Source organism: Podarcis muralis, chromosome 10 (genome assembly GCF_964188315.1).
Source record: "Podarcis muralis chromosome 10, rPodMur119.hap1.1, whole genome shotgun sequence".
NCBI lineage: Eukaryota > Metazoa > Chordata > Lepidosauria > Squamata > Lacertidae > Podarcis > Podarcis muralis.
In genome coordinates, this window is record NC_135664.1 from 22,624,603 (window position 1) to 22,640,404 (window position 15,802).

Genomic DNA, 15,802 nt, shown 5'->3' on the forward strand with positions numbered 1-15,802 from the left:
TTAAAGGCCATAGATTGTTTAACTAGCCAAAAGCCTAGAAGAAAAGGAATGTTTTTGCCTGGTGCCTAACAAATATGCTTGAACCTTTTGTAATCATCCATTATATTTTTTTGTGAATCACTGCAAGTAAGTTCACAAAAAATACAAACCTAAATATTGTTTTTTTGTAGCCAACCTCAAATGGGTACCTCCTTTGGGGGGTGGTCTCAAAGTAAAGGCTCTCAATGAATAAACAAACATATATAACCAGCATCAGAGAACAGTTTTTTAACCTTTTCTGGCTGTCAATTGAGCAGTGAGGCCTGGATAGACCTGAAAAGTCTGTATTTCAGGTCTATCCCTCCACTAGTTCCCAATGTGTAGGTTTGCTGCCCATCTGTGGCCTGGCATACACCCAAGAGCCCACCAGAGTCTGCAAAGCTATACTGAAGGTTTTCCAGGCTATTGCTTTTTCAGCAGGTGCTGCACTGGATGTTGATAACACATTTAGCTATGGTAGGTTCTGTAGCAAGATCTTTGGTGGCACAGCTCTCCAGGACTTGTTGGTTGAATCTAAAGATAAGAAGAAGGTGTTTTCAACAGCCTGAAAGAAGGATGATCAACATTCCTTTCAGAAGTCTTTCCAGTGGTACCAGCCCCCCCCCCCCAGTCCTTTCAGTTCCACCGCCTAAGGCAAGTGGATGGAATTTTTGGTCCTCTCATCCCGCTTGGTCTGAAAGGTGAAGTGAAGCCAAGAGACAGCAACAGTATCAATGGTTAGTCCATCCTGTCAAAGACCTCTAGGAACCAGTTCTGATGCTTCCCTCCCTACCAGTAGGAAGCTGCCTAAACCAGGTAGTATGACAGATGGTGGAACGTAACATCAGAACACGTCTCAGAAGTAGCTTTTACCCGGAACTGTATTTGTGGCCTCCTCACACCTTCTCCCTATCTCTGGGGTCCTCCTCTGAGAAAGAGGAACATGGTCTGCTTAGCAATCAAACATCTGGAGATTGGGGGGAAATGGGAATTTTCCCGATCAGAGGAATATCTTTGCATTTTGTTTTCTGTTTCTCAGATAGCACTTGAGCACAGGAGGCAAAACATTCTTTCTGTGATCCGAAGGGCACTTGCATGCCCAGCTTGATGTGTTTCTTAAATGTTAACGAACAGTGTTAGTGTAAAGATGTTGTGCTTACTCTCTTGAAGTTGGAGCATGAAAAGAAAAAAGTGAAGAAGTTAGTGGAGTTGAAGCGATCGGTGGAAGCACGGCTAGAAGAAGAAATGAAAAGAAACATAGAACTACAAAAAGAATGCAGCGGGTAAGGAAGTTTCTATTGTTCTGCTAATAATAAATGGATGCTTTGGTTTTATAGAAATCCTGTTAGAAATACTTTTAACATTACCCTGTTGAAAGTAATCACTCGTTTAAAAGGCAGTGCCCTGCTTCTGTTGAGTATTTTACTTTGCATTTAGTCCCTGCACCTTCTTGAACTGTAAAGAATTATCTTTCCACTGTTTAATTGGGAGCAGCAGTTGTGTGGAAGTGGGAGCGAGGTGAGCTTGCCACAATTGATGGCCTCAGAGCAATGGAGGTATAGTTTTCTGCCTTTTATGGCTGTGCCTGAGGCCAGCGGAAACTCCCAAGACCCCAAGAGCCAGTCAGTACTTCTGGGGAGTGGGGCCTCAGAGGAGTTCTGGGTGAAAACTTCACCAATACCGGTCTGCTTTGGGGGAATAAAAGATCATAGAATTGTAGAGTTGAAGGGATCCTGAGGGTCATCTAGTCTAACCATTTGCAATGCAGGCAAGAAGGTAAGTGGTAAAATTGCCCCTGCAGTCTTTACTGGAGTTCCCCTCCCACCCTCCTTAATTTTTGGTGATTTCAGGGTTGCCCAGGGTTACCCTAGTTTCAGATCTTGCTCTGAATAGTTGTCAGTCATTGATTTTTTAGGGCCAGGGAGGAATTTGTCCTGCAGGCAAATTGTCTAAATCTGCGGGTTTTGCATATCTCATTGCAGTTGTCACAACTTTGAGGGCAGAAGAGACATTGCTCTGAATCCTTAGTCACAGCAGGTTGGGGGTGGGATCTTGCAGGACAGCACTTCCTGTCCAGATGACTGACTTGGGCGCTGGCCCTGCCAGCTTCTGGATTCACCAGAAGCAGTTTTCACCATTTGTCCATCAAACAGCAGACGGGCTGATTAGATACATGTCCAGTGCCTGCACCAAACCTGTTTTATCTGTAATCAGTTGTAGCCTAAACTGATCCCAATACATGTCCCCTTGTGTTTGTTTACTGTCTGCTCCCCCACCACTGCCTTACTGTGCCTGGGCCCACAGTGTGTGCAACATGAAGACCCTGTGGTGTCAAGGGATGAAATAGTTATTGTATCTCAGGGTAAGCAGTGACCAAAGATCCTGCGGCTGGGTGAAAGTAAAAGTGGCAGCACTACAGAAGACGGGGATCTGGAAAGGGAGTAATAATGTCTTCTGTGGCAGTGCTGTTGTCATTACCAAAGGCTGACTTGCCTGCAGTCCATCAAATGGATGTGCACGTTTGCTAAGTAGTTCATTTACCTATATTGTGAAATAACTAAGCCCATTTGAGTTTGCCTAATTTTGGAACTGAAATTGAGCCTACAAGCTTTGAAAGGAACAAACCATTCTACTTTCAGTTCTCTTGTATATTCAGCCATGAAGACTATGTTTCTGCTGGAGTAATGATAGAGAGAGAAAGCTCTAATGAGTATTTTAAGCAAAAGCTATAATCTAGGTTTTCTCATCAGTGTTTAATGTGATTTCTATAATATTACTCTGTAGAGTTAAAAAGTTTCTAAAAACAGCTAAAAAGAAGATAAAAGAATATGAGAGTCTAGAGAGTTCGTCTCTTACTACTATACATGGAGAAATGAAGAACAGATTCACTGATGCTGAGATGGAAGTTAGCAACCTAAGAACCAAGGTATATTTCCCTCTTGCTTTAATACAATTAAAACATTTTCTAAAGTAATCATTTTTCATAAGTAATTGTACTAAATAGTATTTTCAAATGTTTTAATCCATTTGTTCAACAATAATGCATTCCTTGTTAAAAGCACACAGTCTGTTTCCTCAACCTACATCTCCCTAGGTCTATAACCAAATCCTCAATATATCATTTATTTCTATAGAGTTAAATGTCAGCACTATTCTTGTGCACTTATGTAAACTTTTCTTGATTTATTTTATTTTGAAGAAGTCTAAGTTCCCTGTTTGAGTTCTTGCTGAACTTTCTCAACAGTTGGAGGTTGAGTCAGCGAGACGTGTTCAGGTGGAATCTACAAATTGTGAACTACGTGATCAGTTGTCTTCTATGAAATTACTGGAGAGAAGCAAACAGCAGCTAGAAGAAGAAATAACTAATCTCAAACGCCATATACAGGACAATATGATGGACCTCAGTCAAATTGAACAGTACAAGAGAGAGATTGAAGAAAGAGCTAGGCAAGATATAAGTCAAAAACTGGAACAAGTCAATTTGTTTTTGCAGGTAAATGTATCAACCATTTGTTGTAATTTCATAGACAACATAACTTGCTAAATCTTTTTATCGAATATCAGAACCTAGGTGATGTGGCAGCCAATAAGCATTCTGGTTAATCCTTGTTGTCTGTCTTTTGGGTTTCTTTAAAATATGGGTGTTATGAAGAAAGCTATCTTAATATAAATCTTCTACATTAATACTATGATGCTTTGTGTCCCAGACACAGGCTGCTTCACAAGAAACAATGGAGCAGATGAGAGCTACTAATTATGCTTCCTTGAGAAATCAGCTGGAGAACAGAATAAAAGATCTAGAATGTGAGCTGGCTATACTGAGAAACAGACCGCAAGACAACAACTTACAAAGAGAGTCAGTGCAGTCAGAATTGGAAAGATATAAAGCACTGTACTCAGAAGAACGAAAAATGAGAAAGTCTTTGGGAAGTAAATTGGATCGGTAATTCAGAAGTCTTCTGACAATTCTCTTCCTTGTGGCTTGTGCCAGGGAAACTTTAGGGAGAAGGATACATTAGGATGGGAAAGAAAATGCTTTCTCTTAACCTAATAGAATTTCCCTTTCAAGAACTAAAATGAAGGGACAGAACCAACCTCTCTCCCAAAATCCTCTCCCATATACAGCAGAGAGAAAAAGATAAGTAAGTACATCCAGCTAACCTACACAGTAGTACTCAGGTCTGAGATGAACATGAAGGTACTCATCTAGCCCCAGAGCTCAGTAGTCTTCCACTACTGTACTATAGAATATATTTTTAACTGTTCAAGTCCAGCCACTATTTCTGGAAGGGCCACAGCTTATTCATTGTAATACCACACTTGATTGACCCATGCTCATTAGCTGGGCAGGTAAACAGAAGGTGATGATTTCTGCTTACTTGAGAATTTGCCCAGTTTTGCAAAACAAGTATGTATTTGTAGATTTAAAAGAAAATAATGGGTGACCCTAAAAACTAAGCATGTTTATTAACCTTCCCACTCCCATAAAAGGATGCAATTGTTCAAGATGGCCTATCATTAGCAGGTGATGGGAGGAAAAATCCTCCCTTTGCTATATAGAGAGGTTTTAAATGAGGAGAAAAGGGGCATCTCTTTCCTTTTCTTCAGAAACCACCCCTCCCCACAATCATGTTTGGGGCTGACAGCCAGGCTTGTACCCAGCCCTTAGTCTTATATAGCACAGTGGAGAACAGTTTCAGGATGGAGAAGAAAGGGGTGCCACTTTTTCCTGAGTGTCCCTACTGACTAGCCCCATTAATCTGGAATAGCAGTACAAGGGCCCTTTTCCAGGCTAGCTTTAGCCCTGAACAGGAGCATTCCTGGAAACAACACTTTATCTAGAAACCCACTGCTACAAATGTTAAATGTTTCCACTCTTTTAAGACAAACCGTTGCTTAACTTCTCACTTGCCTTTGAAATTTTCACAGAGCTAATGAGAAATTAACAGAAGCCAGCACCAAACTCTTACATGAGCGCCACAAAAGCAAGTCTTTACTTGCTAACAGCTTTATGAGTGGCAGCTATTCTTCAAGTCCTGTCTTGGAAACAGTTCAAGTGGGGAATCTTGGCAGCAACTTAGCATTAAGCAGATCTCCTACCTTTGGAGGTGCATTCATGAACCCAACGGGAAGTACAGCATCCTCAAAAATGAGAGTGGAAGCTTACCTAGCAAAGGTGAGTAACCATGAATGTCATTCTTAAGCTATCATTTCTGTAAGGCTGTAGCTTTAGATCATGCTCACATGAACATATATTTCTGTTTAACAAACACTATTTAAAACAAAGACATTGGTATTCTTTAGTTCTTTTGCTGATACTAGCAAGAAAAGAAATAAAATGCTGATTGTAGAGTGCAGATCAGTTCAAGGTGGTCCTTGAGGTATTGCAGTCCTCAGCTACTTAAGGCTTTATAGGTCAAATCCAGCACTTTCTGTTGGGCCCAGAAGCTGATGGACAACTGGTACAGTCAGGCCAGGATTGGTGTTATGCTCAAACTGTCTTTTTCTGCTGAGCAATCTGGCCATTGAGTTTTGCCCCACATATAATGCATTGTGGTAATCTAACCTAGAGATTACCAGAGCATAGACAACAGAAGTTAGGCTATTTCTGTTCAGATAGCTCAGCTGGGCCAGCAGCTGAAGCTGATGAAAGGCACTCTGTGCCACTGACTGCAAAGGATCCAGGCAAAACCCCAAGCTACATATCCTCCCCATCAGAGGGAGTGTAACTCCATCAAGAGCAGGCAACCTCCCAGCCATCTGGTCTAAGGAACCACCTACTAACAGTGCTTCTGTCTTACCTGGATTAAGCTTCAGTTTGTTGGCTCCCACCTAGTTCATTACCAAGGCAAGAAGTAGGTGCAATATGATGCTTCTTGTTCAGCAGAAAGCATCTCTTAGAGGTAGTATCATCTACACTGATGCCATTGGCATTTAATACTAGATCAGGGGTTCCCAAACTGGAGTCTGTGGCATATCTGTAAAAATACAATTAAAACACAATTAAAACTTATATATCTTCTAGCACACCGCAGTATAATTTGCTCCAACAGGCAGAAAAATATTAAAGTGGTCTTCCAAGATCCTTAGCAAATTTCAAATGGGAAAATTTGGGAGTTCCTGTATTAGCTAGTTCTTAACAGTCTCCAGTTGAAACTGATCAGAGTTAAGCAGGAATAAGGAAGCTGTGGCCCTTCAGTTGTTGCCGGACCGCAACTCCCATCATTCCTGCCCATTGTCCACATGGGCTGGGGCTGACACACTTGGAGTATAACATCTGAAGGGCCACAGATTCCCCAGCCCTAGGATATGCTGTAAGGCGGGGGGGAAAGAAAAAAGAAAAATACAGTGGTACCTCGGGTTAAAGACACTTCGGGTTATGCGTTCTCAGGTTGCGGACGGCAGGAAACCTGGAAGTACCAGAAAGGGTTATTTCAGGGTTTTGCCGCTTGCACATGCGCAGAAGTGCTAAATCGTGCATGCGCAGAAGCGCCAAATTGCATCATGCGCAGATGCTGCTCTGCAGGTTACGAATCCTGCGTGTTGTGGACGTGCCTCCATCACAGATTACGTCCACAACCCGAGGTTCCACTGTATGGCAATTCCTACCTTAAGTGGCACCTTCATAGTCCTGTGTTCAGTGTAATGTCTTTCGTCTTTCTATCGAGCCTTGCCTCCTTCCTCCCAAAATTCATTTGCTTGTTTCTAATCCCTCCATCACAAGGGTATTATAAAATTGAAATTATGAAAAAATGCATAAAATGGAGAGAACCTCTGCCTAAAACCCTGCAAAAAAGGAAACATTAACAAATTGAAAATATATGCATTCGAAAAAGATGTTTACTGTAATGCCATGTCTTAGAGAGAACTAGAATTGACTATGGTATGCCCTTGCTCTTCCCTGCTATTACCTTCCCTGTCTTCCATTCCAGCAGTGCAAATGGGCATCAGCTATTATTAAATACTAACAATTTTGTTACGGTGTAAGGTTTTGTGGACTAGAGTCAATTTCATCAGGTGCGTTAAATATAATCCTCAGTTATTGCAGGTATATATACATATGGGTGGGGGAGAAGACTTCTAAGCAGGGAGCCCAGTGAGAAATGCAATACAACAAGTACTAATAGTGACCATTCAGTTAAAGCTAGAATGCATGCAGAACAAACCCTTGCCAGAATAGCTGTTCCTCTGGGAATTTGTGATCACAGCCTTTCTAATTACTATTTCTGGGCAGGACCCAGAGGAAGTCACACTTTAGTGCTAGGCATGAGTATCATGCCATTGATTTTCAATAGACTAAAACATGCCTAATTTCCTCTGGCTCCAACCCTGTTTCCAGGCTTGCAGCCAGATGCTATGCATGTTTACTCAGAAGTAAAGCACACTGAGTTCAGTGGGACTTACTCCGTAAGTCTATATGATTGCATCTCCAGAGTAGATTAGAATTTGTCCTTTGTAAAAGTTTCCCTTTTTCTCACACTTACAAATTGGTCATTTTCCTTTCTGCCTTCAAGACCTATACACTTATGGCTTGTTCTTTACTTCTTCAGCTCCTTGATCAAAAGTCTATTTCTTCCTTTTCTTCTCTACAGCCAGACACTTAAAAAGGTGTGTACTCCGCATTGCTCAGTGCCATGTGATTCCTTGTACTGCACAAAATTCAGTGACATTTTAGTTTAAAATTATGTAAAATTATGCAGTAGACTAGCTAAAAAGAAGCTAAGCTTTTGCCGCTACACTACATATTTAAACTTCTCGGATGGTTTTTAATATTTATTTATTTTCCAAAAATATGTATAGCATAATTTCAATACATTATACTTATTCCATTACCTTTTAGAACAAAGAAAAAGAAAAATAGAAATAATTAATGAAAACTGTAGCCTTAGTCATATATGCCTCAATTAGTTCCTGATTTGGCTTCTCAGTTAGAAATGCCCTTGTTTTACCAACACTGCCTTGCATTCCCCTGAAAATGGAGATTCCATCTGATACAATGGATACTAGTAAGTAGGCAAGATGGTAGGCATCTACACAGCATGTAGATCTGATCTCCAGTTTAGACATTCAATCCTATGCGAATATACTGGAAGTAAAACCCATCAAACATAGCAGGGCTTACTTCTGAGTAAACATGCATAGGATTGTGCTGTGAGAGTCTCTGAACGATTCAAAGAACACGTGAACTACAACGAGTACTGTCTTCCTACATTAAAAACCTTGACATGGGATTGTGGGTGATTGCTCTTAATTTACTCAGTTTGCTTAAGTAACTAATCAGAAAAATAATAATTTAATTACCTTTGCCACTTTCACCCAAGGATGTTGAAAGTGATTGAAATTACCTGCTTCTTAGAACATGTACTGTATGTAGAATTCCTCTGAAAAGATTTTTTTAAATCTTTTTTAAAAAACAAAAAGCCTCATTTCTTCCTCTTTTTTTCTTGGCATATACTGTGGTAGTATCTTATATTTATGATCCGCACTTTCAAACTATCCTTGACTTCTGATGTTACATTACCTCTCAGTTGCTCATTTTATCAAATAGTCCAAGTTTTTTAAATAAAAAGTTAATTGTCTATAATTTGATTGAGGCTACCTGAAAACAGGGAGCTGAAAATTGGTATCAAAATAAGAGATGGAATATTTGACCCAACATGAAAGTTGCTCTGATGTTGACATTTCATAATGAATAATGTACATTTGCATCTATAATTTTATAGCTACTAAAATATCACATAATGTAATTTCAGATGCGGACAGAACTAGAAAAAACTATCGCCAAGGAACTAGAACAAGGTATGTTAACAAAACAGCGTGCTAGCAATTTAAAAACTCATCCTGCTGTGAAATATTCATTACAAACTGATACCAGTAATAGTATTCAGAGGTGATATGCCAAAACACTGTTTTATTTTTGCAGTTTCCAAATTAGATAAATAAATAATAAAACCTTACTGAACAATTCTTTTCATGAACATTTTAATTGGTATAAATTGTACATGATAGCTGCCTTTGGGCTTTATCACGACTGTTTCAGAATGTGCATTATAATTTTCTTTTACCAAAGATTCTCAGTAGCTGAATTGGTGTACTGATCCTCTAATGAGCAGCAATGCTTTAGTGGCATAAAGTGCAAGAAGGCTGGGCTTTCATTATTTTTTTCATGACATGTATTGCCAGTTCTCCATTGATGAGCTTGTTTGTCTTCAGTAATAAAGCCACACATGGTTTTATACATAGTCATAGATAGCTTAGTCGGTGGAGTATGAGACTCTGAACCTCAGAGTTGTGGGTTCAATCTGCATGTTAGGCAAAAGTTTCTTGCATTGTAGGGGGTTGGACTAGATGACCCTCATGGTCTCTTCCAACTACAATTCTGTGACTCTGTATGTACAGTTTAAACAATGTGATTGAAAACCTAGCTTAAATCAAAGTATCCATTCACATTGGCTTGCACCATTTTTTTAAATGAAGGATTTTCGCAGATCTATATTTTTAAGCAAATGCTCAATACAAAGTGTTCATTTAATGTAATAATAATAGCCTTGCTTTCTTTTCCATAAGAGACTAACAACCATATTAAGGTATGCCATGGGCTTATTGTATGGATGAACACCATAACGGTGTAAAGGACTATACAAATAACTAAGAAGTATACAGTGGCGCTGTGGGTTAAACCACAGACCCTAGGACTTGCCGATCCGAAGGTCGGCGGTTCAAATCCCCGCAAGTAGATAAATAGGTACCGCTCCGGCGGGAAGGTAAACGGCGTTTCCGTGCGCTGCTCTGGTTTGCCAGAAGCGGCTTAGTCATGCTGGCCACATGACCCGGAAGCTGTATGCCGGCTCCCTCGGCCAATAAAGCGAGATGAGTGCCGCAACCCCAGAGTCGGCCACTGCTGGACCTAATGGTCAGGGGTCCCTTTACCTTTTTTTATACAATCTAGGGCTAAATGATTATATGCTTGGTTTTGTTTTTAATTCAGTAAGAGTGTTCTAACATTAAAGAATCTCACTTTTTCTTGGAAAACTGCTTCAAAATGGATTTGTGAAATGAAAGAAATTTGTTGCTAACCAGTGAGTTCCAACAGTGGGGAAGCAGAGCACTGCCCTCCTAACCTCCGTTGGCCCTCAGCTAGCCCCCACCTGCCTCCCTTCTTACTTACAACCAGTCCAAGGACAGAACTGTCCATCAGGTTCTTCCCCCTTAGTCTCAGTGTTGTCCTTATAGAACTCAGCAAGGAGCAAGATGGGGACAAAAGTAGAATTACTGGGGAGTTCCAACATAGTGCCAGTAATAAGACTTCCACTTCCTCTGCTCCCCCAGCAGCACCCAATGCTCCCAGCATCTTCTCAGGAGCATAGGAGGACTCTTCCGTGCAGATTTTGTGGGTGCATGTGGGGGGGGGGGAAGCCCCATTGGACAAACAGATTTCCACTGTGCTAGCAGGTAGACATTATTGGATGTCACCCGCAGCTACAAAGATGAATGTCCCCCCAATAGGAATTTAGTCCCTTGAAATCCATAGTAGGTAGTCATAACTACCTGATCCCTTCTGAAATCCGTGGAACTAACAGATGTCTTGCTTGGTATGAATCCAATTCAAGGTCATGCCCAAGTCCCTGCCTACATCCAGTGGTGAGGTAGGATCTGAACTTGGTATGCCAAGTTGTGTAGCCATTTATCAATCCTGGCTGCTTCCAGACTACAGGGTTAATCTAGATCATCGTCATTTTGTTCACTCCCTTGTTACTGATCATCCAGCTGCAGCTATTGTTCTTTCATCGCTTCCCTGTTCTTCTGTTCCCTTTAAGACCTCATTGTTTTGTTACTTAAATTCAGAAGAGGAGCACAAACTCAACTAAAGTAGATTATCTGAGCACTACAGTTTCCTTTTCTGCTTTAGACTTAAAGCCATGGTTTCCCCTCTCCTCATTCCCATGTTGCACTGAAATCTGTGCTTAGGCTCTGAGATGGGGGTGGGGAGCAAGGGGCAGGCCCTTCAAGTTGGAGGTGTTTGCAAAGCAATGGAATGCCTCACTGTTTTACTAAAGCTCTCTGCAGAACTGTGCCAGGAGGAGTGATCCCCCCCCCTTTTTTTTTTTACTCTCATGGCACCATTGAGCTTTTTAAAAAATTCAACATTTTATTCAAATACAAAGTCACAAGCCACACACATGCAAAGTAGAATAGATCTAGCAGTAGATTTTATCAATCTTAGCACTTTATGCTACTTTTAACGGTCAATGTAGTCATGTCTCTTCTTATTGCTTTCTGCAGATTGACTTACCGGTTTATACAATCAATCAAATTTTTATGAAGGACCGAATGTTATCCCCACTTTGTGCATCTTATACCAAGGTCCATATTTGAAGATACATAGGTGTTGGAGGATGTCAAAAATCTGCTCAGTTAGCGAATGTAATAAAACTTCAATACCACACAGAAAGATTCCAGAGAGTCTAATCTTCTTATCACCCTTAACTGGTGTGTAAAATTTCTTGGTGATGGCAATATTCCAAACATATACCAGGGTCTCAAATTTAGCTACTTTGAGGTCTTTTTCCACTGCTGGACAGCCATGCTGCTGTTATTTAAAAATATGCGCAAGACGTCGGGCATGCCAATGTAATGAATGGCAGGTGCATGAAATACTAGCTCTGTCTTGGCTGCATTGTATTTTCTGATGTCCCTATAAATGGAAAATGAGCAAAATCTAGGAACACTTACCGTAACTACTCTCTTATTTGGCATACCAAGGGGTACATTTGGACAGACAGGCAGAAGTGTGATCAGCACAAATATGTTTTACAATAAGAGATTTCATGTGGCATGATGCCATCTCAAAGTCTTAACAAACCAGGAGTCTCCAAAGAGAGGCCGTGCATTTCAATAACTTGTAGTATTTCCTGATTCCAAGATGGAATTGCTCTATTGTTAAAATTCAATGTCTGCCTGAATGCAGAAAGTACTAAAATGGGCCCTATCGCCTTTTAAAATCTTAGTCAATATCTAAGGGCATGGATATGCAATGTGGCCTTCACTGAACGAAGACCAGCTTCCAAATGGAGAACGGAAGTCTCAGTTGCTTTGGGGAGCTCAAAAGTAACACAAGGATATTTATTTTGGGGTATTTCCAGGTTCACTTTTTTGTAGAGATCCCCATATTTGTGTGCCATAACAGATTTATGAGGTGATTTTGGCTTCATAAATTTTGAGGGCTGGGGGAATATCTCTAGCTCCCTTACACCATTAGAACCTTGATAAAGAGGTCACTGTATTAATAACCAGTATTTGTATATGAGAAGTGTTTATTCCAACTTCCAGTTGAAGAAAAGCATAAACACGTATTTAAAGATTTCGCCCACTCATTGGGGTGCCCATCAATTTGCCACTTGTGTTTTTTAGACCTATTGGCAAAACCCAAAACTTTTATTTTCATAATTTTTAGTTTTTCTTGCACTGCCAGTTGATTAAAAGATTTCTTAACTCTTGCTGTGCCTGAGACAATAAAATTGGGTCATTAGCCACACGTAAGTACTGTAACTTTCTTGGTTCCCAGTACAGTGGTACCTCTGGTTACATACTTAATTTGTTCCAGAGGTCCATTCTTAACCTGAATCTGTTCATAACCTGAAGCACCACTTTAGCTAATGGGGCCTTCTGCTGCTGCTGCGCCGCCGGAGCATGGTTTCTGTTCTCATCCTGAAGCAAAGTTCTTAACCCGAGGTACTATTTCTGGGTTAGCGGAGTCTGTAACCTGAAGCGTATGTAACCCAAGGTACCACTGTATAGGGAGTACATAATTATCGTTGTTACTCAAATCATGAGTTGACGTAAATGTTAAACGATATTGGTGCTAATAAGCATCCCTAATGGATACCCTGTTTAGCATAGATCGGATCTGAGAGCAAACCTGAAAGAGATATCCTAGTATCAGAATTAAGTTCCTAGATCAGCTTGTTACGAGGTTTCTGGCTGCTATTCATGTACACTGCAAAACAAAGATCTCTATGGTATAATAGCTCATGTAATGTACTTCCCAACCTACCATATGTTTTTGAGGTCTGTTGTGGACATAAGTGCAAACATTTGTTTAGCTGTGCATCTATAATTTTTTTTTAAAAATGACATTCTCTCCCCCCCCCCCAATATACCAGATTTGCACAAAAGAGCAGTCAGTAATTTTTTAAACCTTTGTGTTGCTTCAAGCCAGAAAAGGATTTGAAGTCACTCCTGTGAAAGGCTGCCACTTCCTTTTATCCCCTTTCCGTTTCCCGTCCCCTGTAACTTCAAGGGCAAATGTTACTTTTATAGCTGTTTTGCACAAGAGCATTTCTGTACAAAAGAGGTGCTTTGAAAATAAAAATGCCGCAAACATGCCGGTACTGACAACGAGTGGGAAAGGGCAGGCTGCATCCTTTCCTTTGCGCTGATGGAAGCAGAATGGGTTTGGTGATAAGCACCCAGAAAAATGTCAGCGCACATGAAAAGAATCCCTCCCATACAATGACCTTCATTGCAACTACGCTCGGGTAACATGATCTTTTTTTGGGATTTTCTTCCTTTATTGGATTATCTGCAGATTGGAAAGATCTGGGGGAACATACATGTTGCTACTTGGAATAAGAGAATGTCATGTGGATACTGCAAAAAGGGGGGGGGGGTAGAAGACAAAGCAGGTTCAGATCCACTGCTATGTGGATAAGCCTTCAGTATCTTTTTTTAAAAATAATAATAATAATTTTTATTAAGTTTCCATTCACCAAATCAAATATATCATACCAATTAGTCCAAATTGTATCAATACATATCATAAAGTCCAAATATTTTCCAAATTAAATTTTTTTGTGGGGGGTACCCATACTTCGCGATCGGCAGGGGTCCAATCATCCATATTTCTGCTGCTTTCATATTTACAATGATGTTTTCAGTCCCATCTTCTCAACTCTTTGTCGTTACTCATTTTCCTTTTCAGTCACCTCCGAGTTCTCTCCACAAGTGGATTGAAAGAAACAGTCTTATTTATATCTCTGTGTGGGCTTTGTAATGCTCTCTCGTAGATTTCTCACAGAAATCCAATAGTCCAGGCTTTCGTTTGAGCAGACATTCGCCATCTTGCCTCCGATGAAATACAGTCTAAATGTCCGCTCATTAACTTTCCAGACCCGCTGCATCATAATTAGTCTCTCCAGGAGAATAACAGCCCTTTCAAATTTACGATCCCAGCCTGATAACCGATCCACATCTCTTCCTCCCAAGACCATATATCGTGCAGCAAAGCTGTGCCTGTCCATATCGGGTCACATTTCTTGCTGAGTCATAAAGAGAGACTCCTTTCTTTCCAAATCTTTCACAAAACAAAACGTTTAATTCATGTTATTTCCCCCCCCACACACACACAGTTCATTTTTAATCCCACTTGCAAATTGGTTGTTGAGACGGTTCTTTAAGGGGGAGGGTTGTTAGGTAATCACATGGAAAAAATAAAAAGTCTTCCCTTTCCATTCCATTCCACCTACCAACATGTCTGCGATTCTCTGATGTTATCTCTGTTCCTTCCGTCCCGATCTTCTTCATCTCAGTGGTAAAATTATTAGCAGATAAAAACACTCCTGACCTCTCTTGAAGCATGTGTGTTTACTTCTCCAATACTTTTCTTCTTTTTAAGCAACGCAACCAGGCTTGCTCCTTAAAGCAGCTGGCAGGGAGCTCCGAGCCTGTACGAGGGCTTTACGCCCAGTGCCTCTCACCCCCTCCTTCATCCGAACTCGGGGGTGATTTATGGCAACCGCGGGCGAGGGCAGCATCTTCCCCTTCCCTGGAAAGATGAGGGAGACTGATTTACTCCCCATAATCAGCCTCTAATTACCTCGTGCAAGCTGGATAGATGGTATTGGCAGCCATCTTTCAAGGCGCCCCTAGCAGCCCCCGGTGAGCCTTCAGTATCTAGTAATACAAATACAGGTTCAGTGTTGTAGCGGCACGCTGTCACACTACTGACCAAATTTTGTGATAGCTTTAGTGAAGTGGAGGGATGCGGGTGGCGCTGTGGGTTAAACCGCAGAGCCTAGGACTTGCCGATCAGAAGGTCGGCGGTTCGAATCCCTGTGATGGGTGAGCTCCCTACTCCTGCCAACCTAGCAGTTCAAAAGCACGTCAAAGTGCAAGTAGATAAATAGGTACCACTCTGGTGGGAAGGTAAACAGCATTTCCATGCGCTGCTTTGGTTCACCAGAAGCGGCTTAGTCATGCTGGCCACATGACCCGGAAGCTGTACGCCGGCTCCCTTGGCCAATAAAGCGAGATGAGCACCGCAACCCCAGAGTCGGTCACGACTGGACCTAATGGTCAGGGGTCCCTTTACTTTACCTTTTAGTGAAGTGGTCCAGAAAACTTTCCATTTGTTTCAGTCCTAACACTACTTACATGGGACTAAGCCTCACAGATTTCAGGCATACTAAAACTAATAACTATTTTCAGTTATCAAAAAAAAAACAAACCATTACATACTTTGAAATATTTCCAAGTATTTCAGTAAAAATAATTTCAAGGTAAAGTCTTGAATTGGTTTCAATGTAACATTTAAATCAGACCCAGTGCACTTTTAATCTTACTTTTTTCCTCACACAATATTTCATTTCAACTATTTTGGGGTGTTTGAAAAAAAATGTTTGTGATACTTGTAAAATTAACATGCATATACTTCTTTTGTACTAAATACAAATGAACACGCAAAATCAAAATTGTCTATTTACAGTGCAGAAAATTATTAGATTTT

General features: G+C 40.8%; 1 protein-coding gene across 13 annotated transcripts in view; it reads left to right on the forward strand.

The window, feature by feature from the left end:
• Window positions 1-15,802, forward strand: part of ANKRD26 (ankyrin repeat domain 26) — a 58,451-nt gene that overhangs the window by 41,238 nt on the left and 1,411 nt on the right. For 10 of the 13 annotated variants that reach the window (XM_028745500.2, XM_028745501.2, XM_028745495.2 and 7 more), the window contains 6 exons: window positions 1,189-1,301; window positions 2,803-2,944; window positions 3,263-3,511; window positions 3,726-3,961; window positions 4,948-5,194; window positions 8,772-8,817. In XM_028745500.2, coding sequence (XP_028601333.2) covers window positions 1,189-1,301; window positions 2,803-2,944; window positions 3,263-3,511; window positions 3,726-3,961; window positions 4,948-5,194; window positions 8,772-8,817 — 1,033 coding nt within the window. Of the gene's footprint in view, window positions 1-1,188; window positions 1,302-2,802; window positions 2,945-3,262; window positions 3,512-3,725; window positions 3,962-4,947; window positions 5,195-7,568; window positions 7,627-8,771; window positions 8,818-11,301; window positions 11,509-15,802 lie in introns of all 13 variants that reach the window. The other 3 variants (XR_013394568.1, XR_013394569.1, XR_003708458.2) reach the window with 3 other exon arrangements.